Genomic DNA, 24,722 nt, shown 5'->3' on the forward strand with positions numbered 1-24,722 from the left:
GCAAAGTGGTACAGGGGGATCCCGAGAGATTTATGAAGATTATCCCAAGTTTATGAAGAGCAAAAGGCCACAGAGACCGCGGGATATAGCCACACAATGGTGTCAAAGGAGAGAGGGCGGTGTTCACGGGTTGGGGTGCTGACCCAGGAATTGGGACGCCATGTCACAAGTGTACTAGATGTTGTTGAGATCACACTTGGAGTTCTACAGTAGGAAGGATGTCATTAAGCTGGAGAGGGTGCAGAAAGGCTTCATGGGGGACGTTACTGGGACTGAAGCAGACTGGACAGGTCCTTACAATGTAGGAGGCCGGGAGGTGGCCTCGTAGACGTTTAGTCTTGAGGGGCATAGATAAGGTTCGCAGCCTCCCGCTCTGTGACATAATCCCACTCAGTTATTAGGAGGACAGAAAGAGGGAAATTTACTAATGACCGCCCCTACTCCCATTATTTCACGAAGCTTTTTTTTGGGTGGCAGGGATTGGGAGTGCAAGTCTCACCCATCACCTTTGACTTGGAATCCGCCACTGCTCGCCTTCCTCCAGCGGCCCGCACCTCTCCTCTTAGCTCTCTCCCGGGGAGAGATGGAAAGACGAGAGCTGGATAGAAAAGAGTGAGCAGGAGGAAGAAAGAGAAGGAAAGAGTGGCGATGGAGACAGTAGAACAAGGAAAAGGGGGGAGAGAAAAAGAGAGACAGGCAGTTCCCTGCTTTGCGCACTCTTTCCTTCCCCCAGACTCTGCCAAAACCCTCACTGGCCAGGAGCTAAATCAGTTACAGGCAACCAGGAATAGACCCGGGCCAGCTCCGCCTAGCTTCCATTAACTCCTTCGCTGTCAAACCGCCCGTATCTCCCGCCCACACAGTAGCGACCTGGACAGAAAAAAACTTCCACGCGATGAGACGTGTTCTGGCCGAGTGTTGGGACGCATTTTTTCCCTCTTTTCCCGCAGTCTTTCACTGCGATCATTACTATTGTATTGGTTATTTTAAACACCTGCAAGTTACGCATAATTGATGCGTTTTTAAGTTTGTGCCCTCGCCTTGTAGAATATTGCGCTGCAAAAAAAAAGCGAATTTTCATGGCATTTATATCTTGTGTGTGAAAACCATGAACTTCAACTTGGCGGTGGAAGAAGGCATTTCGGCCCCCATAACCGACCGAATGCCCCTCAGCAGGTAGGGCGACACGCCCTTCCGGCGGACCATCCTGCAAGGTCAGGTGGCCACGTTCATTCACAAGGTTACTGACATGAAGGTACACTGGTTGAAGTTAGGGGTTTTAACGGGAAACTGAGGGGGAGGGACGTTTTACTTTACATAAAGAGTAGTTGGTATCTGGACCTCACCAGTAGAATTGGATACAATCGTCGCGTTTGGAGACCTTCAGACATTGAAAAAGCGAAGGCCTGTAAGGATATGGACCTGATGCAGGCACGTGGGATCAGCGTCTGTGGGCGACAAGGCCTGTAAGCAGGCGCTGGGCCGAAGGGCCGGTTTCTGTGCTCCAGGACTCTGAGAGACCCAACATCTTCCCAGGCCGTTTCTGGGAACGAGAATATCTATTGCACCTCCCACTCTTGCGCCTCTCGGGTGGAGGGCGAGGGATCCAGCAAGCAGTCCACTGTCATCTAAGGCCAAAGGACCCCGCCTACGGCTTCCAGACACACCTCACTGCCCCATCCCGAGGTGGAGCGAGTTACAGGTCCGGACACAATAGCAGAAAACATAGAACATACATCGCTAGGTGCACACATACATAAACACACCCTAACAGGCATCACGACCAGGGACATGACCTCCTCTCAACGTTTTCGGAACAGCTTCTTCCCCTCCGCCATCAGATTTCTGAACGAACCCTGAACCCCGCCTCGCTGTTTCTCCTTTGCACTATTTCAGTTTTTATTGTAACTAGTGTAACTTTTATTTCTGGGTCATAAAAGTACAAATGTCAGCGCAAATGACGTTTACAGACATGGACACACACAACTTCAAATTCCTTGGCGCTACCATCTCAGAGAACTTGTGCACCGTCGGGCGGGAGGTACAGAGCCTGGGGTCGACAGATTCCATGCCTAGACTCGCTTTCAAGGACTCTGCAATCCATTATCATTATTTATTTATTTATTTGCAGTTAGTCTTCTGTTGCACACCTACTATGCGTGCAAGAAAATGAAGCTCAAGGTGACATTCGACGCCGACCGGTAGACAGACGCACAATGAAACGGACGGACGAACACACACAGGAAGCCTCGAGATTTTCCACACACACTAGTCGGGGTGTTTCAGATTTCGAAAGGAGAGGAAGAGAAATGTCTAGAGCGGTCTAGTCTTGGCCAGGAAACTCCCCATGAATCTTATGGCCTCTTGTGCAAGATGCAAGCCAGATTCCAGTCAGCGGAGTAGAATTCAAGCCCTGTTCCCGATTCATTGAACTCGTCTCTCCTCCCATCCACGAGCTGGGGCAGCACAGGACACCCACCGGGGTCTGAGGGTAGGGAAGGAATGCACCTGTCACGGCACAGACCCAGCCAACGTGATTTCTCAACCTGAAGGCCACAAACACACCCATCTGTCGAACTCTACCACTTCCCACTCCCAGTGGTCCTTACGCAAACAAGTCCAGACTTCTTATTTACGGGCAATCCCCATTCTAACTTCTCCCTTTCAGTTCCAGTATGAACTCATGCCTCCTTCGTCCCAGCTGGATTTTGCTTCCAGTTTTTCCGAGCCCAGCGCTTCCTGCCCTCTTCCGGGACACGTCCAAACTTCAACAGCGGCCTAAATTGAGACATCTCATCGTCCCCGTCTTCACCACCCCCGCCTGCTGCTGGGAGGTTCGCCTCTGGCGGCCCTAACAACCCCAGCCCCAACTTGGGAAAAATCACCCTTGGTGGATGCGGGTTATTTTCTTTCTGCTGCCGCCGGCTCCGTAACTTCAGCCCGGAGGTACCGATGGACAAGCTGCCATGTCCCGGGAGGTGACGAGATCCTGGAGAGCTATTGGAGGTGAACCGGCGCTCCTGCCGGATCGTCACCGCATGGGAAAAGCTGGGGTGGCATCTGCTACCTTAGCTATAGCTGCAGGCTCATGAGAGGTGAGCGATCTGGAAGACGGACCTGATGGCTTTGGGGCCAAGCTTGCGGATGATACAAAGAGAGGTGGAGGGGCAGATAGTGTTCAGGAAGCAGGGATGACTATTTTCTCAATGGGCAGAAAAGTCAGAAATATTAAGTGGAAAGGGACTTGAGAGTGCAGAATTCCCTCAAGGTTAACTTGCAGGTTGAGTTGGTAGGAAGAAAGGCAAATGTAAAGTTAGCTTCCATTTCAAGAGCCAAGAATATTAAAACAAGGGCATCATGCTGAGGTTTTATAAAACATTAGTCAGCACACATTAGTCATAGCATAGCACAGAAACAGGCCCTTCAGCCCATTTAGTCCATGATGAATTTTGGGCCCCATATCTAAGAAAGGATGTGCCAGCATTGGGGAGGGTCCAGAGGTTTATGAGAGTAATACTGGGAATGAAAAGACTGACAATAGAGAGTTTGATGGCCCTGAGCCTGTACTCAATGGAGTTCAGAAGAATGAGGGGGTATCACTGAAACCTACCTAACACTGAAAGGCTTACAAAGAGTGGACAGAGAGAGGATATTTCCAGTACTGGGAGAGTCTAGGACTATAGGCCACATCCTTGAGATGTCCCCTTAGAACAGAGATGAGGAGGAATTACAAGACAAAAAACAAGAAGCACTGTAAACACACAGCAGGTCAGGCAGTGTAGCTGCAGATGGGAGCACGGGCAACAAAGTGGGCCGCTTTGTCAGTGAACAAAATCAGATCTTTCTCTTTGCAGATGATACCACAGCAGTGGGCTGTATCTCAAATAACGACGAGCTGAGTACAACAATGAGATAGAGAGTTTAGTGGCGTGACAACCTTTTCCTCAACGTCAGCAAAAGAGCTGCCCATTCACTTCGGGGTTGGTGGGGGGGTGGGTGTTAGAGGGTACGCACTCTCCGGTCTACATCAACGGTGCTGAGGTTGAGACAACTATGTACATGCCAGAGCCAAAAAACCTCCCCAATGCCCCCAGTTCCCTAGGATACAGTAATTTGGCACCTTCCCGTCAACCTTCACCATGCGTCACAGAAACCATCCTATCTGGATGCATCATAGCTCGGAATGGCATCTGCTCTGGCCACAACTGTAAGAAACAGCAGAGAGTTGTGGGCACAGCTCAGCACATCATGGCAACCAGCCTTCCCTCAATGGACTCTGTCTTCACTTCTCAGTGAAGCAGCTAACAGAAGACCCCACCCACCCCACACCGGGCTGAAGATACAAAGGCTTCTACACCATAGTCATAGATTATTGAATAGCTTCCTTGTCTGATAAGATGGACTCTTAACTTTACAATCTACCTCGATATGATCTTGCACCTTATCATCTATCTTGCACTGCACTTTCTCTGTAACCACCACATTTCATTCTGTATTCTGAGAGTTTTACCTGTACAACATCAGTGCACCGCAGAGTGATTTGATCCATTTGAAAAGTATGCAGAATCAGCTTTCCAATGTGCCTCAGTGCATGTGATGGTAAGAAACCAGCTCCATTGATCAGGTCAAGGTCAACAGCACAAAGTTGCCCACAGGTGGCCCGGTCCCACAGCTTTGGAGAACGGAGTTCAATAGTGAACGCTGCAGAGTCTGCACGCTAACCATGTGCAATTCCCACAAGTAGCCCGGTCCCACAGCTTCGGAGAACAGAGTTCAATAGTGAACGCTGCAGAGTCTGCACGTTAACCATGTGCAATTCCCACAAGTGGCCCGGTCCCACAGCTTCGGAGAACGGAGTTCAATAGCAAATGCTGCAGAGTCTGCACATTAACCATGTGCAATTCCCACAATTGGCCCGGTCCCACAGCTTCGGAGAACGGAGTTCAATAGCGAACGCTGCAGAGTTTGCACGTTAACCATGTGCAATTCCCACAAGTGGCCCGGTCCCACAGCTTCGGAGAATGGAGTTCAATAGCAAACGCTGCAGAATCTGCACGTTAACCATGTGCAATTCCCACAAGTGGTCCGGTCCCACAGCTTCGGAGAACGGAGTTCAATAGCAAATGCTGCAGAGTCTGCACGTTAACCATGTGCAATTCCCACAGGTGGGGTTAACCAGCCACTGTAAATTGCCACTTTTGAGTATGTAGAGATGGGAGGGGTGCAGAGATGATGGGCAGTGGAGAAGGGGTAAGAGGGGCACAAGAATGAGGAAAACAAAAAATAGGAGGGGGGAGAAAGAGGAGAGTGGTTACTCAAATTTGAATAATCAATGTTCATACCTTCAAATGTAGAGTTTCGAGGACAGCATCCATCTCTTTCTTTACAGAAGAACAATGATACATTGGAAGCAGATTTGGGGCTTATTGGGCTGATAATTGGGAGGATGTATTGTTAGGAGAAAGGCCAGATAGTTGGCAGAGGGTTGAGAGGGAAGGGAGGGCGAGGCAGCAAACCGAGAACCATCCTTGCAGGACATTTTATTTAAAGCATGAAGCATATTTAAAAAAGGATAATGAGTTCAACAGTCTGTTCCTGAACAGTCCAGCCTCCGCTGATACTGACACCTCCCCCACTGACGTGCTGGGGTGGGGACAGGGTGGGGGAGGACACACAAGCAGAAACTGGGCAAGGATCACTGGAGTGGATGGGGGGGGGTGTTGAGATGGCTGAAGGTGGTACACCGCCGACAATCCGGCGAATGCTCCTCAGATGGCCGCCCCACCCCTGCGGCTGGTCTCCCCAGGCTGACGCTCCCCAGCTGAGCTCACTTGCCCCTCTTCCAGCTGGAGGCTGATTTCGATTTCTTCTTGGCGGATCCTTTGGGCTCCGGCTCCTGGAGGTGGGAGGTGATGGAATCGTCAGTGCCAAGAACAGTGAGGGCACATTCCTATCCTCAGGGAAACTCCCTCACCCTGTCAACCCCTTCACACCTACAGTTGGAGCCCCTCACCCCATCACCCACTCCCCAGTGAAACTCCCTCAGTCTGCCATCCCTCTCCTGTCACACAGTCCCCACCAAGTCAGACTCACTCATCCCACCCACAGTCAGACTCTCTTGCCCACATCAACCCACCCCCTTACACCATAATCCCTTCCCCTACATCAGGGGTCACCAACCTTTTTTGCACCATGGACCGGTTTAATATTGACAATATTCTTGTGGACTGGCCGACCAGAATATAGGTGATAAGTCAACTATGAGTCCCTTATAAGTGGCTAATACACGCAATTTCGTTTCTAAAAAGGTTTATCTAACAAATTTAATATTAAGCACACAGTGCATATTTTCCTCATATGAACATATAAAATCATTGCAACACACCAATATCCATGAACCAGTGGGAGCCTGCAAGAAGACGGTCCCATCGAGGGGTGATGGGAAACAGCGGTACTCAAAAGGGGTTCCTTATCTATTCCGCAATTTAGTTTCATCGCCCTTAGCACTTGCTTCTGTCTTGCTTGCTCACATTTTTTCCGCTCAAGAAACTCAATGGGTTTGTCTTTAAGCGCTGGGACTTAAGGTGCCAAAGCAGTTTTCATTGCCTCATTAGATAGCCTCCGGGCCCGAACTCCAGCCTCCTGCCCACCCGCCACCAGATGCTTTGGCCAGGTGCAGCTTGTCATGGGTGGGGTGAGAGGACAAGGTAAGGGCCGGAGGTCCCCATGCCGGAGCCACAGTTCAGAGAGAGCGACCGACCGAGCGAGGAGTGCGACAGGGCGCGTGCCCACCATTCCCCCTCCCCGTAGGTAGGTAGGATCTATTGGCCGGCAAAAGTTTTGCTCGAGGTATGACTTAAAGTAGATTGCAGGGAGGTAGCTGCTCTGCTACTTAGGAAACCCTGAGCCCGAATTAGATCGTCTGTGAATATTTTATCATAGGGTTCGCCACGAACATTTGGTGTGCTAAACAGGTTTAAAGGCGGCACTCCAGGCCAGTAGCAACGGCGCTTCTCACCGGCCAGTTACCTGAGGCCAATCAATGACTCCTGGTGCAAGGGTGTCACTGCGTTTAGGTGACTGATGACCTCATGTGCATTCGTGTTCAACAGTGGGTGTCACAGAAATGAGGAAAGGTGCAGCTGACATATCATTTCACATCACCAAATCATATCGTTTCCTCGTGGCCTGGTGGTTGGGGACCCCTGCCCTACACCCAGTGAATCAGACTCCCACCATCCCCTCTTGTTCTATACACAGTTGCAATCAGCCTCTCTCAGTCACCCCAGCCCCTCATTCAGTTAGTCAGAGTCTCATATGCTGGCATTCCCACCTTCCCACCCCCAGTGACAGAAGGACTCTGTCCCAAACACCACCCACCTTGCGTTTCCCAGAGGTCAGGGTCCCGGTGACCTTGAAGAAGTCATCCAGTCGCCCTTGGGTGCTGCCCTGACGACTCTTCTGCAGCTTCTTGGCCCCACTCCGGATTCGATCCTCACTAACGGCACGGAGAAACAGAGAGGCGAGACAGTGAGGGATCGTAGCTCAGTGGAAGCCACCTTCCTCCCCCGTAACTCACTACCACAAAGACGAGGGAGGGGACCCAGCAGGGGAATAGTGTGCCAGGTTAGGGACAGATGAGGGAAGTAGGGGAGGGATACGATATTCACATAACCCCAGGCGTGACTGCTTCTCCACCCACCTGAACTGCTTCTCCCCACACATGAAGGCCACCAGCTGCTCCTCGTCCGGTTCTGTCCACTTCAGGTCCACCGACTCGGCCTGCACCACCTCTGGCTCCAGGAAGAGCTGCCGGGCCTCCTTGTACATCCAGTCCTCGGGGAGCGTGTATTTCTGCAGGGCAGGGAAGCGAGAGTCAGCCCAGGGCCCACTTGACCCTCTCCACCTCCACCACCCTTGCCCAGCACGACACTGTCGCTGCAGAGTTTGCTCGTTCTCCATCAACTCCCATCAGTTTCCCCGGGCGCTCTGGTCCTCTCCTACACTCCAAAAGCATGTGGGTCGGTGGGGAATCAGGCCACTGCAAATTGCCTCCAGTGTACAGGCGAGGGTGGGAATCTGCGGGAAATATATTTGTGGGAACACAGAGAATGAAATGGAATCGGTGCAGGATTGAACCCAGGGCATTGAGTACAAGTCACAATGCAATCATTTAAAACTCTGGTGAGCCTGGTGGTGTGTGCAGGTCTGGTCACCCTGTTGCAGATAGGTGGGGTGGGGTGGATTTGGAGAGGGAGCCAAAGAGTTTTAGCAGAGTGTTATGTGGATTAGGGGATATTAGCTATAAGGAAAGGCTGGACAAACTTGGGCTGGGTTCTCTAAAGAGGGAGACTGATGAGTTCATAACTTACACCAACCTATGTACAAACTCTTGTAGTCACAGAAACACGCACATTAGTAAAGCTGAGAAGGGATACAGCATGCTTGTCTTCATTAGTCAAGACACTGAGTTGAAGAGTGGGAAGTTACATTGCAGCTTTATAAAGCTCTGGTTGAATGGCATGTGGAGCATAGCACAGTTCTGGTCAGCCCACAATAGGAAGGAGGTGGATGGTTTGAAAATGTTCTTCAGGATGCTGCCTGGATTACAAAGCATGACCTATAAGGAAAGGTTGGACAAAGCTGAGTTGATTTCTCTACAGTGGTAGAGGCTGAGGGAAATTGGTAGTGTTTTTTCCCCCCAATTATTATGAGGCATAAAGTAGTCAGAATCTTTTCCCTGGAGTAAGAATGTCTAAAACCAGAGGACAGGTGTTTCAGGTTAGAGGCTAAGGGGAGAGTTCATAAGACCAAATGATATAGGAGCAGAATGCGGCCCATTGAGACTGCTCCATCAATCATGGGTGATTTTTAACCCCGTTCTCCTGCTGTTGCACAGACGGCTGTGGAGAACAAGTCATTGAGTATGTTTGAAGCAGAGGTTGAGGTTGCAGGGAGAATGGTGTAATTCTGCTCTTATGTCTTATCATCTTCCCTGTGACCCTAACAAGTCAAGGATCCAGTTGCAGAGGGCAGTGTTCACTCACAGGTCTTAGGGCTATGTGATAGGTTTAAGATTATCGTAATGAAGGCCATGAGACATAAGGGCAGAGTTAGGCCATTCAGCCCATCGAATCTGCTCCACCATTCAGTCATGGTTGATTTATTTTTCTTCTCAGCCCTGTTCTCCCTGTAACCTTTGATGCCCTTACTAATCAGATCCTATCAACCTCCGATTCGAATATACCCAACGACCTTGCCCTGCCCAAGTCAAGTCGCCTTTATTGTCATTTCCAGGACCCTGGAGCTACATGAAACAACAAAAAACTACACTAGACCACCTGAAACAACACAGAACTACATTCGACTTCAGACCTGGACGGGACTACATAAAGTGCACAAAACAGTGCAAGACAATAGGCACAGCAAAGGGCAAATCACAAAATAATAATAAATGATGTAAAGAACAGAGGCTGTTAGATCAACACATGGATGACTAGGGAATTTTGGGATAGGGATCACATCCAGGCAGAAGGGAGTTAGTTGAAATTGGCATCATGGGCAGAAGGGCCACTTCCTGCGCAGTACTAGGTTTTGAAAGCGAGTGGTTGATGGGACGAATGGCCTCACACTGTCGGGCTGGGAGGAGGCCCCTGGAAGCTCCCCCAGCCTGCCTGCAGGACAAAGCAGAATGTAACAGGGCAAAGCCCCTGTCCAAACTCCCCTCCCCTCCATTGCCACTCCCTCCGACATGCTGGTTACTCCACCAGGGAATCTCCCCCCTCCCCCATCCACTGTCACTCCAGTGACCTGCTGCAAGTGGGAGGTTAGACTGTCTGGAGTCCTGGGTGAGGAAGTAACTGTTGGGTGGGGGCCACCTGCCGACACCTTTCCTTGAGAGACTTGCCGCTCGGAACAGCAGCTCCAGCACTGGTCACTCCGCGTCAGCAAAAAGTACTGGGAGAGCACCAGCATGATGCCTGGGCCAGAGAATATTAGGCACAGGGAGAGACTGGATAGGCTGGGATTGCTTTCCCTGGAGGTACAGAAAACTGAAGCCACCCACTACCAGGTGCCAGAACAGTTAGTTCCCTCCTGATTTAATTCCAATCGTGCAGATGGTTCTTGTAGGCCGCAATGGGACATTGACAACTGGGCTGGGAACAGGCAGATGGAGTTCAACCTGGAAAAGTGTGAGTGATACACTTTGGAAACCAGCTAGTGGCCTAGTGCAAGGGTCGTCAACCCGCGGCTCCGGAGCCGCTTGCGGCTCTTTGATCTCTGTGCTGCTGCTCCCCGTAGTTTGTTAGTTTTTGAAATGTAATTCAAAATTTGAAGGTTATGGTGATCTTGTACAATCTAAAAACGTTGTGGAGACCCCATTTCCTGGCACATCCGAAAGGGCTCACAATTAGCCACCATTCCGGCTAAGGGAGATAGCCTACGGGGGTTTGTGAGTACGTGTCTTTTGGAGCATCCGCGCCCACGGGGACGGGTTGAGGGAGGCTTTAAATCAAGGCTGTTTAGTTCGAATAAAGTTACCTTTGACTGCAGTGTCTTTATTTTAGCGCTGCGTGTAGCGCTACACCGCTACGTGTTTTTTATCGCTATTAATATACATCACCACTGCCAATGCCTGACACCCGCCAGTGTGCGCTTTCTTTTAATTCTTCGATCCAAGGTAGGCTAACTATGGAGTAACCTTCAACCCAACGTCTTTTTTTCGGAGTTCAAAATGTTTTTGTTGCATGCAGAAATGTAATTTTGTTTTCTCTGCAGGAGTTCATCAATTTCATAAATGCAACACATTATAGTTTGTTTATACATAGCATAAAGGCAAAAAAAAACCGTTGTATGCAGTGTTATTTCATTTTAAATGTCAAACGGGTTTTGTGGCTCCCAGTGTTTTCTTTTCTGTGGGAAATGGGTCCATATTGGCTCTTTCAGTGGTAAACGTTGCCGACCCCTGGCCTAGTGGCATCAGCACTGAACTTTGAGGTGAATGGTCCCAGGTTCAAATGCGGCTGGCTCCTTACACGCTTTCCATCTGTGCTGGGTTGAGTGGCTAGCAGCTCGGCATCGTAAAAATGCCACAAGGCACGAAAAGGAACAACACGCTTTGAAAGTCAAACTTTAAGGAAGAATACAGGATTCTTAGCAATGTGGAAGAACAGAGGGATCTTGGGGTCCATGTCCACACATCCTACAAAGCTGCCGTGCAATTTGATACGGTGGCTAAGAAGGGATGATCTCTGCCATGGATGGGCCCAGATACAAAAGGAGGGTTGGGCAAAATTTCCCTGCTGCAGAAATGCCAAACAAAGCACAAAAACATCATCCATGGAAGAGGAAGAAGAAGATGGGCTGCACCTGAGATAACCTGGAAGAACGACTCGGGACAGAGGGCTCCAGCGAGCTAATAGGGCTGATGGACTTAAGTAATTCAGGAAGGTGGCATATGTGTGTTGGCCTTTATTAGTTCGGGAAATGAGTTCAGGAGTCGTGGAGTAATGTCAGCTTTATAAAGTTCTGGTCAGGCTGCACTTCGAATACTGTGTTCAGTTCTGGTCGCCTCATTATTGGGAGGACTGGAAGATTTAGAGTGCAGAGATTTACCAGGGAGCTGCCTGGATTACAGAGCATGTTTTATGAGAATAGACTGATTGAGCTAGGGCTTTTCTCTTTGGAGTAAAGGATCAGAGGTGACTTGATAAGATTATGTGATGCATAGACAGAGTGGACAGCCAGTGCCATTTTCTCAGGGTGGCAATGGCTAATATGAGGGGGCATCATTTTAAAGTTATTGAAGGGAAGTATGGGGGTGGGGGTGGGGAAGATGTCAGGGGTACGTATTTTATCAAAGACAGGGTGGTCTGTGCATGTAACACACTGCCGGGGCTGGTGATTGAGGCAGAACACTTCCTACTTACCCCACCCCCCCATGTCATCTACACACCACCAGGATCCCTCAAAATCCTGGAATCAACAGGCTGCTCTTTCCATGGGGGGAGCAGGGTGTATGGGGAATCACGGACAGCAAAGAAACAGGCTCTTCAACCCACAATGTTGTGGCGAACCAATTCAATTAGTAATCAAAAGGCCAACTCAACTCATTCCTTCTGCCTACACAACATCCACATCCTTCCACTATCCTCAAATTCATGTGCTTATCTAAACTTCTCTTAAGAACCTCTAATATTGTCCGTACCAGCATTCCAGGCACCCACTACGCTGTAAAAAAAAGACACCTCTTTTGAAATTACCCCCTTGCATCTTAAATGCATGCACTCTGGTATTCAACTATTCAAACAGGGAAAGGATGTTGTCCATGCCTCTCATAAACCTCCATCAGCTGTCCCCTCAGTCTCCACTACTCCATAGAAAACAACCCAAGTCTGCCCCTCCTCATTATAGCCGATAACCTCTAATCCCAGCAGCATCCTGGTAAACCTCCTTCTTCTGTACCCACTGCAAAGCCTTGACATGGTTCCTATGGTGGGGGAATAAGAACTGTATTCAATACTCCAGATGAAGCCTAACTACAGTTTTATAAAGCTACGACATAACTTGCTGAATTTCGAACTCAACTAATAAAGGCAAGCATACCATATGCCTTCTTAAACACCCTATCACCATGTGTAGTCATATTCAGGAGCCGCCAGATCCCTCTGCTCATCAACACTGTTCAGGGTCTTGCCTTTAACAGCGTACTGTCTCCTTAAGTTTAACCTACCTTCATATTTGGCTGGCTTCAACTCCATCTGCCAGGGACTGAACCTCTGAAGGGACTGCTGATATCTGAAGAATTTGGATCCCAGAGCCGGGGGGATGGGGATGCAGAGCAGAACTAGCCTCAGATCAGGAGCAGGGCTGGGACAGGATGGTAATGGTGTATTATTGTCACATGCTCCAAAATACAGTGACAAGCCTGGATTGCATATTGTTCATACAGATCAATTCATTACACAATGCAGTGAAGTAGAACAAGGTTAAACAATAAAACAGTGCAGAGTAAAGTATAAAAACTACTGAGGAAGTGTGACACATGTAAATTATAAAGTGCAAGATCAGAATGATGTAGATTATAAGGTCTAGAGCCCATTTAATCATCTGTTCAAGTCTGGTAGAGGTGTGCAGGATCACTGTGGGGTGTAGACCAGGGAGAGGGTCTGAGGAAAGTTTGAACCGGCTTGATAGATGTGTATAAGATGATATAGATAGAGTGGACAGCCAGTAACCATTTCCCAGGGTGAAAGTGGCTAATACGAAAGGACATTTATGGTAATTGGAGGAAGGTATAGATGGGAGACATCAGAGGTAGTTTTAGTTGAAAAAACAGAGTGGTGGGCACAAGGAATGCACTGCCTGGAGTGATGGTAGAAGCAGATACATTAGGGACATTTAAGAGATAGGCTCATGGACTGAAGAAAAATCAAAGCCTATGTGGGAGGCAAGGGTTAGAGTGATCTTCGCTGAACCCAGGCCGAGGCTGTGGGCTCGTCCTGGCTGCTCTGGGCTTGACGACTGCGGGCTCCGCGATGGATACATCGCTGTGTGCTGAACTGCAGCTAAGGCCGTGGACCTGTGTCTGCCGACTCACTTTCATTCCAAATGCTATTTACTTACTTTAATTGTTTACGCAATTTGTTCTTAAAAAATCTCTCTCTCTCTGCACATCAGGCTTTCGTCAGTTTCCATTTACGGGTTTTTTTGTTCTGTGGCTGCCTGTAAGGAGACGAATCTCAATGTTTGACAATACATGTACTTTGAAGTAGATTAAACTGCTGGCAGAACATAGTGGGCTGAAGGGCCTGCACTGTTTTATGCTCCATATTCCAGACGGGGGAGGAGCTACACCCCGGATACCGTGTGTGGAGTTGTCCTCGGGGTCCTGCAGACCCGCGGCATTCTCCCCCACCCTTCACTCACACTTGTGTCTATGTGCTTGACAATCTCCTCGATGCTCTTGTGCTGGCGGATCAGGTCGATGGCTCGTTTGGGTCCGATCCCGCGGATCGTCTCGCAGTAGTCACTGCCTAAGAGAATGCAGAGGTCGACGAACTGTGGCGCCAGGTTGGGAGGGAAAATGAGAGGAGGACACAGTCAGAAGGCGTGGACTCCAGGAACTGCAGCAGTGCCAGAACCACCCACCCAACACTGGCAGGGACAAGAAGCAGAGCAGGAATATCAGTCACAAAGCACCACCCCCACAACCATATCACCCATCTCCACAACCCTCTCGGCCACCCAACCCATTAGCACCCAAGCCACCCTCTGCCGCAACCTCTTGGACCGAGACCTCACCGCTACCTTGCTCTTCCTTGAACACACGCTAAACCCATTCTATATCTGTCTGATCTATGTCCAACCATTCACTCTCCACATTATGCATTCCCCCTTGCACCCAACTTCCTGTACCTCTCCACTCCCCATCAGGTCAGATTGTACCCATGTCCAAATCCCTCTCCACAGACCCACACCACCACATCACAACACCTCCCTCGGCACCCCGTCACAAATCGCTAGACCCACTCCTCCCTGTACCTATCTCCTGCGTCCCCACATCCCCACGCCCTGCCACTCACCTGCTCTTGTGTCAGCCCTGACTCCTGCAGCACCTTGTTCAGGTGGAACTCCTGAATCGGCAACTTCCTGTTAAGGCATGGAGGGACAGTATGAGGCAGGGAAAGAGGGGAGGAGGGATGGGAAAGATTGTGAGAGGGAGAGTCACGATGTAGTTTCTGATGGGACAGTGCAGAGGGAGCCTCACTTTGTCTGACCCAGGCAGTCTGCAATGGGACGGTGTAGAGAAGCCTCACCATGTCTGACCCGGAAGTGTGTGATGGGACGGTGCAGAGAAGCCTCACCATGTCTGACCCGGAAGTGTGTGATGGGACGGTGTAGAGAAGCCTCATCATTTCTGATCCGATAGTATGGGATGGGACAGTGGAGAGGGAGCTTTACTCTATCGGATGCCGGTACTGAATGATAGTTCAGTGTAGAGGAAGCCTCACAGTGACAGACCCTGGTAGTGTGGGATGGGATGGTGTAGAGGGAGCCCCACCCTGTCTGACCCTGGTAGAGTGTGATGGGGAGGTATAGAGGGAGCCTCACTCTCTCTGACCCTGGTAGTGTGGGACGGGATGGTGTAGAGAAGCCTCACCATGTCTGACCAGGTCGTGTGTGATGGGACGGTTCAGATGGAGCCTCACCATGTCTGACCCAGTAGGGTGTGATGAGACGGTGTAGAGAAGCCTCACTCTGTCTGACCCTGGTAGTGTGGGATCGGATGGTGTAGAGAAGCCTCACCATGTCTGACCCGGTAGTGTGGGATGGGACGGTGGAGAGGGAGCTTTACTGTATCTGATGCCGGTACTGAATGATAGGACAGTGTAGAGGGAGCCTCACAGTGTCAGACACTGGTAGTGTGGAATGGGATGGTGTAGAGGGAGCCTCACTCTGTCTGACCCTGGTAGTGTGTGATGGGACGGTATAGAGAAGCCTCACCATGACTGACCCGGTAGTGTGTGATGGGACGGTGTAGAGAAGCCTCACCATGTCTGACCCCGTAGTGTGGGATGGGATGGTGTAGAGGGAGCCTGACTGTGTCTGACCCCGGCATTGTGTGATGGGACAGTGTGGAGGGCATCTCAATATGTCTGACCTCGGTACTGTGTGATGGGACAGTGTGGAGGGATCCTCACTCTGTTTGACTCCTGTAGTGTGAGATGGGAAGGTGTAGAGGGAGCCTCATTGTGACTGACCCCGTTGGTGAGTGACGGGAGTCCGTAAAGGGAGCATCACCATGCATGACTGTAGAACGTTATGACCGGACTGTGTAGAGGGAGCCTGACTCTGTCGGACTTTGGAATTGTGTGATGTGATGATGTGGAGGGAGCCTCAATGTGCCTGTCCCTGGAAGTTTTAGATGGGGCAGTGTAGTGGGTACTCTCTCTGTGCCTGATGCGTATGGAGTATGATGGGACGGTCCAGAGGGAGCCTCCTATATCTGAATGTGTCTGACCCCAGTCGTGGGATGGGACGGTGTAGAGGGAGCCTCCTACATCTGAATGTGTCTGACCTCGATAGTGTGAAGTGACAGAGGGAGCCCACGGTGTCTGACCCGGTAGTGTGTGATGGGACGGTTCGGAGGGAGCGGCACCAAGTCTGACCCTGGTAGTGTGGGATGGGATGGTATAGAGGGAGCCTCACTCTGTCTGACCCTGGTAGTGTGTGATGGGACTTTGCAGACAAGCCTCACCATGTGTGACCCGGTAGTGTGTGATCGGACGGTGTAGAGAAGCCTAACCATGTCTGACCCGGTAGTACGTGATGAGACGGTGTAGAGAAGCAGCACTATGTCTGACACGGTAGTGTGTGATGGGACGATTCAGATGGAGCCTCACCATGTCTGACCCAGTAGGGTGTGATGAGACGGTGTAGAGAAGCCTCAACATGTCTGAGCCAGTAGTGTGGGTTGGGACGGTGGAGAGGGAGCTTTACTGTATCTGATGCCGGTACTGAATGATAGGAGAGTGTAGAGGGAGCCTCACAGTGTCAGACACTGGTAGTGTGGAATGGGATGGTGTAGAGGGAGTCTCACGCTGTCTGACCCTGGTAGTGTGTGATGGGACGGTGTAGAGAAGCCTCACCATGACTGACCCGGTAGTGTGTGATGGGACGGTGTAGAGAAGCCTCACGTCTGACCCCGTAGTATGGGATGGGATGGTGTAGAGGGAGCCTCACTCTGTCTCACCCTGGTAGTCTGTGATGGGATGGTGTAGAGGGAGCCTGACTGTGTCTGACCCCGGTATTGTGTGATGGGACAGTGTGGAGGGCATCTCAATATGTCTGACCTCGGTACTGTGTGATGGGACAGTGTGGAGGGATCCTCACTCTGTTTCACTCCTGTAGTGTGAGATGGGAAGGTTCAGAGGGAGCCTCACTGTGACTGACCCCGTTGATGAGTGACGGGAGTCTGTAAAGGGAGCATCACCAAGCATGACTGAAGAACGTTATGACCGGATTGTGTAGAGGGAGCCTGACTCTGTCGGACTTTGGAATTGTGTGATGTGATGATGTGGAGGGAGCCTCAGTGTGCCTGTCCCTGGAAGTTTTAGATGGGCCAGTGTAGTGGGTACTCTCTCTGTGCCTGATGCGTATGGTGTATGATGGGACGGTCCAGAGGGAGCCTCCTATATCTGAATGTGTCTGACCCCAGTCGTGTGATGGGACAGTGTAGAGGGAGCCTCCAATATCTGAATGTGTCTGACCTCGATAGTGTGAAGTGACAGAGGGAGCCCACTGTGTCTGACCCGGTAGTGTGTGATGGGACGGTTCAGAGGGAGCATCACCAAGTCTGACTGGGTAGTGTGAGATGGGATGGTGTAGGGGGAGCCTCACTCTGTCTGACCCTGGTAGTGTGTGATGGGACTTTGCAGACAAGCCTCACCATGTGTGACCCGGTAGTGTGTGATGGTACGGTGTAGAGAAGCCTCACCATGTCTGACCCGGTAGTGTGTGATGAGACGGTGTAGAGAAGCCTCACCATGTCTGACCCGGCAGTGAGTGATGAGACGGTGTCGAGAAGCCTCACCATGTCTGAGCCAGTAGTGTGGGTTGGGACGGTGGAGAGGGAGTTTTACTGTCTCTGATGCCGGCCCTGAATGATAGGAAAGTGTAGAGGGAGCCTCACAGTGTCAGACCCTGATTGTCTGGGATGGGATGGTGTAGAGAAGCCTCACCATGTCTGACTCGACAGTGTGTGATGGGTCGGTGTAGAGAAGCTTCACCATGTATGACCCGGTACTGTGTGATGCGACGGTTCAGAGGGAGCCTCACCAAGTCTGACCCGGTAGTGTGGGATGGGATGGTACAGAGGGAGCCTCACTCTGTCTGACCCTGGTAGTGTGGGATGGGATGGTATAGAGGGAGCCTCACTCTGTCTGAACCTGGTAGTGTGTGATGGGACATTTTAGAGAAGCCTCACCATGTCTGACCCGGTAGTGTGTGCTGAGACGGTGCAGAGAAGCCTCACCACGTCTGACCTGGCAGTGTGTGATGGGCCAGTGTAGAGAAGCCTCACCATATCTGACCCGGTAGTGTCTGATGGGACGGTGTAGAGAAGCCTCACCATGACTGACCTGGTAGTGTAGAGAAGCCTCACCATGTCTGACCCGGTAGTGTGTGATGGGACGGTGTAGAGAAGCCCCACCATGTCTGACCCGGTAGTGTGGGATGTGATGGTGTAGAGGGAGCCTCACTCTGTCTGTCCAAGGTAGTGTCGGATAGGATGGTGTTGAGGGAGCCTGACTGAGTCTGACCCTGGTATTGTGTGATGGGACAGTGTGGAGGGTGTCTCAATATGTCTGACCTCGGTCTTGTATGATGGGACAGTGTGGAGGGAGCCTGACTCTGTTTCACTCCTGTAGTGTGAGATGGGAAGGCTCAGAGGGAGCCTCACTGTGACTGACCCCGTTGGAGAGTGACGGGAGTCTGTAAAGGGAGCATCAGCATGCATGACTGCAGAACTTTATGACGGGACAGTGTAGAGGGAGCCTGACTCTGTCGGACTTTGGAACTGTGTGATGTGATGATGTGGAGGGAGCCTCAATGTGCCTGACCCTGGAAGTTTGAGATGGGACAGTGTAGTGGGTAGTCTCTCTGTGCCTGATGCGTATGGAGTATGATGGGACGGTGCAGAGGCAGCCTCCTATACCTCAATGTGTCTGAACCCAGTCGTGTGAAGGGACGGTGTAGAGGGAGCCTCCTACATCTGAATGTGTCTGACCTCGATAGTGTGAAGTGACAGAGGGAGCCCCACTGTGTCTGATTCTGGTGGTGTGTCATGGGACAGTGTCGAGGGAGCATTACTGAGTCTGACTGCGGTGGATTGGGATGGGATGGTGTAGACGGAGCCTCGCTGTGTTTAACCCCGGTAGTGTGTGATGGGACGGTGTAGAGAAGCCTGACATTGTCTGACCCGGTAGTGTGTGATTGGACGGTTCAGATGGAGCCTCACCAGGTTTGACCCAGTAGTGTGTGATAAGACGGTGTTGAGAAGCCTCACCTTTTCAGAGCCAGTAGAGTGGGTTGGGACGGTGGAGAGGGAGCTTTACTGTATCTGATGTCAGCACTGAATGATAGGACAGTGTAGAGGGAGCCTCACAATGTCAGACCCTGGTAGTGTGGGATGGGATGGTGCAGAGGGAGCCTCACTCTGTCTGACCCTGGTATTATGGGATGGGGTGGTATAGAGTAAGCCTCACTCTGTCTGACGATGGTAGTGTGTGATGGGCCGAGGTGGAGAAGCCTCACCATATCTGACCCGGTAGTGTGTGATGGGACGGTGTAGAGAAGCCACACCATGACTGACCTGGTAGTGTAGAGAAGCCTCACCATGTCTGACACGGTAGTGTGTGATGGGACGGTGTAGAGAAGCCTCACAACGTCTGACCCGGTAGTGTGTGATGGGATAGGGTAGAGGGAGCTTTACTCTATCGGATGCCGGTACTGAATGATAGGATAGTGTAGAGGGAGCCTCACCATGTCTGACCCGGTGTTGTGTGATGGGGCGGTGTAGAGAAGCCTCACCAGGACTGACCCGGTAGTGTGTGATGGGACGGTGTAGAGAAGCCTCACCATGTCTGACCCGGTAGTGTGTGATGGGACGGTGTAGAGAAGCCTCACCATGACTGACCTGGTAGTGTAGAGAAGCCTCACCATGTCTGACACGGTAGTGTGTGATGGGACGGTGTAGAGAAGCCTCACCATGACTGACCTGGTAGTGTAGAGAAGCCTCACCATGTCTGACACGGTAGTGTGTGATGGGACGGTGTAGAGAAGCCTCACCATGACTGACCTGGTAGTGTAGAGAAGCCTCACCATGTCTGACATGGTAGTGTGTGATGGGACGGTGTAGAGAAGCCTCACCAGGTCTGACATGGTAGTGTGGTATGGGATGGTGTAGAGGGAGCCTGACTGAGTCTGACCCCGGTATTGTGTGATGGGACAGTGTGGAGGGTGTCTCAATATGTCTGACCTCGGTCTTGTGTGATGGGACAGTGTGGAGGGAGCCTCACTCTGTTTCACTCCTGTAGTGTGAGATGGGAAGGTTCAGAGGGAGCCTCACTGTGACTGACCCCGTTGGAGAGTGACGGGAGACTGCAGAACTTTATGACGGGACAGTGTAGAGGGAGCCTGACTCTGTCGGACTTTGGAACTGTGTGATGTGATGATGTGGAGGGAGCCTCAATGTGCCTGACCCTGGAAGTTTGAGATGGGACAGTGTAGTGGGTAGTCTCTCTGTGCCTGATGCGTATGGAGTATGATGGGACGGTGCAGAGGCAGCCTCCTACATCTGAACGTGTCTGACCTCGATAGTGTGAAGTGACAGAGGGAGCCCCACTGTGTCTGATTCTGGTGGTGTGTGATGGGACAGTGTCGAGGGCATCTCAATATGTCTGACCTCGGTACTGTGTGATGGGACAGTGTGGAGGGATCCTCACTCTGTTTGACTCCTGTAGTCTGAGATGGGAAGGTGTAGAGGGAGCCTCACTGTGACTGACCCCGTTGGTGAGTGACGGGAGTCCTTAAAGGGAGCATCACCATGCATGACTGTAGAACGTTATGACAGGTCTGTGTAGAGGGAGCCTGAATTTGTCGGACTTTGGAATTGTGTGATGTGATGATGTGGAGGGAGCATCAATGTGCCTGTCCCTGGAAGTTTTAGATGGGGCAGTGTAGTGGGTACTCTCTCTGTGCTTGATGCGTCTGGTGTATGATGGACGGTGCAGAGGGAGCCTCCTATATCTGAATGTGTCTGACCCCAGTCGTGGGATGGGACGGTGTAGAGGGAGCCTCACTCTGTCTGACCATGGTAGTGTGGGATGGGGTGGTATAGAGTAAGCCTCACTCTGTCTGACGATGGTTGTGTGGGATGGGATGGTGTAGAGGGAGCCTGACTGAGTCTGACCCCGGTATTGTGTGATGGGACAGTGTGGAGGGTGTCTCAATATGTCTGACCTCGGTCTTGTGTGATGGGACAGTGTGGAGGGAGCCTCACTCTGTTTCACTCCTGTAGTGTGAGATGGGAAGGTTCAGAGGGAGCCTCACTGTGACTGACCCCGTTGGAGAGTGATGGGAGTCCGTAAAGGGAGCATCAGCATGCATGACTGCAGAACTTTATGACGGGACAGCGTATAGGGAGCCTGACTCTGTCGGACTTTGGAACTGTGTGATGTGATGATGTGGAGGGAGCCTCAATGTCCCTGACCCTGGAAGTTTGAGATGGGACAGTGTAGTGGGTAGTCTCTCTGTGCCTGATGCGTATGGAGTATGATGGGACGGTGCAGAGGCAGCCTCCTATACCTCAATGTGTCTGACCTCGATAGTGTGAAGTGACAGAGGGAGCCCCACTGTGTCTGATTCTGGTGGTGTGTGATGGGACAGTGTCGAGGGAGCATTACTGAGTCTGACTGCGGTGGATTGGGATGGGATGGTGTAGACGGAGCCTCGCTGTGTTTAACCCCGGTAGTGTGTGATGGGACGGTGTAGAGAAGCCTCACATTGTCTGACCCGGCAGTGTGTGAAGGGACGGTGTAGAGAAGCCTCACCATGGCTGAACCGGTAGAGTGGGTTGGGACGGTGCAGAGGGAGCCTCACTCTGTCTGACCCTGGTATTGTGGGATGGGGTGGTATAGAGTAAGCCTCACTCTGTCTGACGATGGTAGTGTGTGATGGGACGTTGTAGAGAAGCCTCACCATGTCTGACCTGGTAGTGTGTGATAAGACGGTGTAGAGAAGTCTCACAACGTCTGACCCGGCAGTGTCTGATGAGATGGTGTAGAGAAGCCTCACCATGTCTGACCCGGTACCGTGTGATGGGACGGTGTAGAGAAGCCTCACCATGTCTGACCCGGTAGTGTGTGATGGGACGGTGTAGAGAAGCCTCACCATGTCTGACCCGGTAGTGTGGGTTGGGACGGTGTAGAGAAGCCTCACCATGTCTGACCCGGTAGTGTGGGTTGGGACGGTGGAGAGGGAGCTTTACTGTATCTGATGCCCGCACTGAATAATAGGACAGTGTAGAGGGAGCCTCACAGTGTAAGACCCTGCTAGTGTGGGATGGGGTGGTATAGAGGGAGCCTCACTCTGTCTGACCCTGGTAGTGTGTGATGGGACAGTGCAGAGAAGCCTCACCATGTCTGACCCGGTAGTCTGTGATGGGACGGTGTAGAGAAGCCTTACCATGTCTGAACCGGTAGTGTGTGAGGAGACGTTGTAGAGAAGCCTCCCCATGTTTGACACGGTAGTACGTGATGAGATGGTGTAGAGAAGCCTTACCATGTCTGAACCGGTAGTGTGTGAGGAGACGTTGTAGAGAAGCCTCACCATGTCTGACCCGGTAGTGTGGGTTGGGACGGTGGAGAGGGAGCTTTACTGTATCTGATGCCCGCACTGAATAATAGGACAGTGTAGAGGGAGCCTCACAGTGTAAGACCCTGCTAGTGTGGGATGGGGTGGTATAGAGGGAGCCTCACTCTGTCTGACCCTGGTAGTGTGTGATGGGACAGTGCAGAGAAGCCTCACCATGTCTGACCCGGTAGTCTGTGATGGGACGGTGTAGAGAAGCCTCACCATGTCTGACCCGGTAGTGTGGGTTGGGACGGTGGAGAGGGAGCTTTACTGTATCTGATGCCCGCACTGAATAATAGGACAGTGTAGAGGGAGCCTCACAGTGTAAGACCCTGCTAGTGTGGGATGGGGTGGTATAGAGGGAGCCTCACTCTGTCTGACCCTGGTAGTGTGTGATGGGACAGTGCAGAGAAGCCTCACCATGTCTGACACGGTAGTGTGTGATGGGACGGTGTAGAGAAGCCTCACCATGTCTGACCCGGTAGTGTGGGATGGGACGGTGGAGAGGGAGCTTTACTGTATCTGATGCCGGTACTGAATGATAGGACAGTGTAGAGGGAGCCTCACAGTGTCTGACCCTGGTAGTGTGGGATGGGATGGTGTAGAGGGAGCCTCACTCTGTCTGCCCCTGGTAGTGTGTGATGGGACGGTGTAGAGAAGCCTCACCATGACTGACCCGGTAGTGTGTGATGGGATGGTGTAGAGAAGCCTCACCATGTCTGACCCCGTAATGTGGGATGGGATGGTGTAGAGGGAGCCTCACTCTGTCTCACCCTGGTAGTCTGTGATGGGATGGTGTAGAGGGAACCTGACTGTGTCTGACTCCGGTATTGTGTGATGGGACAGTGTGGAGGGATCCTCACTCTGTTTGACTCCTGTAGTGTGAGATGGGAAGGTGTAGAGGGAGCCTCACTGTGACTGACACCGTTGGTGAGTGACGGGAATCCGTAAAAAGAGCATCACCATGCATGACTGTAGAACGTTATGACGGGACTGTGTAGAGGGAGCCTGACTCTGTCGGACTTTGGAATTGTGTGATGTGATGATGTGGAGGGAGCCTCAATGTGCCTGTCCCTGGAAGTTTTAGATGGGGCAGTGTAGTGGGTACCGTCTCTGTGCCTGATGCGTATGGTGTATGATGGGACGGTGCAGAGGGAGCCTCCTATAACTGAATGTGTCTGACCCCAGTCGTGCGATGGGACGGTGTAGAGGGAGCCTCCTACATCTGAATGTGTCTGACCCCAGTCGTGTGATGGGACAGTGTAGAGGGAGCCGCCAATATCTGAATGTGTCTGACCTCGATAGTGTGAAGTGACAGAGGGAGCCCACTGTGTCTGACCTGGTAATGTGTGCTGGGACAGTTCAGAGGGAGCGTCACCAAGTCTGATCGGGTAGTGTGGGATGGGATGGTGTAGAGGGAGCCTCCTACATCTGAATGTGTCTGACCTCGATAGTGTGAAGTGACAAAGGGAGCCCCACTGTGTCTGATCCTGGTAGTGTGTGATGGGACAGTGTCGAGGGAGCATTACTGAGTCTGACTGCGGTGGATTGGGATGGGATGGTGTAGACGGAGCCTCGCTGTGTTTAACCCCGGCAGTGTGTGATGGGACGGTGTAGAGAAGCCTCACCATGTCTGAACCGGTAGTGTGTGATGCGACGGTGTAAAGAAGCCTCACCATGTCTGAACCGGTAGTGTGTGATGGGACGGTGTAGAGAAGCCTCACCATGTCTCATCCGGTAGTGTGTGATGAGACGGTGTCGAGAAGCCTCACATTGTCTGACCCGGCAGTGTGTGATGGGACAGTGTAGAGGGAGCTTTACTCTATCGGATGCGGGTACTGAATGATAGGATAGTGTAGAGGGAGCCTCACAATGTCAGACCCTGGTAGTGTGGGATGGGATGGTGTAGAGAAACCTCACCATGTCTGACCCGGGTGTGTCTGATGGGACGGTTCAGATGGAGCCTCACCATGTCTGATCCGGTAGTGTGGGATGAGACGGTGTAGAGAAGCCTCACCATGTCTGACCCCGTAGTGTGTGATGGGTCAGTTCAGAGGGAGCTTTACTGTATCTGATGCCGGCACTGAATAATAGGACAGTGTCGAGGGAGCCTCACAGTGTAAGACCCTGGTAGTGTGGGATGGGGTGGTATAGAGGGTGCCTCACTCTGTCTTACCCCGGTACTGTGTGATGGGACGGTGCAGAAAAGCCTCACCATGTCTGACCCGGTAGTCTGTGATGGGACAGTGTAGAGAAGCCTTACCATGTCTGACCCGGTAGTCTGTGATGGGACGTTGTAGAGAAGC

At 51.5% G+C, this 24,722-nt stretch overlaps 1 protein-coding gene across 1 annotated transcript in view; it reads right to left on the reverse strand.

Moving 5' to 3' along the window:
• Nucleotides 1-5,525: 5,525 nt before the first annotated feature.
• fen1 (flap structure-specific endonuclease 1) overlaps nucleotides 5,526-24,722 on the reverse strand; it is a 42,706-nt gene continuing 23,509 nt past the window's right edge. The window contains exons 7-11 of the mRNA XM_059950710.1: nucleotides 14,586-14,652; nucleotides 13,930-14,061; nucleotides 7,703-7,854; nucleotides 7,381-7,498; nucleotides 5,526-5,896 (exon numbers count right to left, since the gene is read on the reverse strand). Of these exons, the coding sequence (XP_059806693.1) occupies nucleotides 5,828-5,896; nucleotides 7,381-7,498; nucleotides 7,703-7,854; nucleotides 13,930-14,061; nucleotides 14,586-14,652 (538 nt within the window). The 3' untranslated portion in view covers nucleotides 5,526-5,827. The remainder of the gene's footprint in view (nucleotides 5,897-7,380; nucleotides 7,499-7,702; nucleotides 7,855-13,929; nucleotides 14,062-14,585; nucleotides 14,653-24,722) is intronic.

This window comes from Hypanus sabinus, chromosome 26 (assembly GCF_030144855.1).
Source record: "Hypanus sabinus isolate sHypSab1 chromosome 26, sHypSab1.hap1, whole genome shotgun sequence".
Classification (NCBI taxonomy): domain Eukaryota; kingdom Metazoa; phylum Chordata; class Chondrichthyes; order Myliobatiformes; family Dasyatidae; genus Hypanus; species Hypanus sabinus.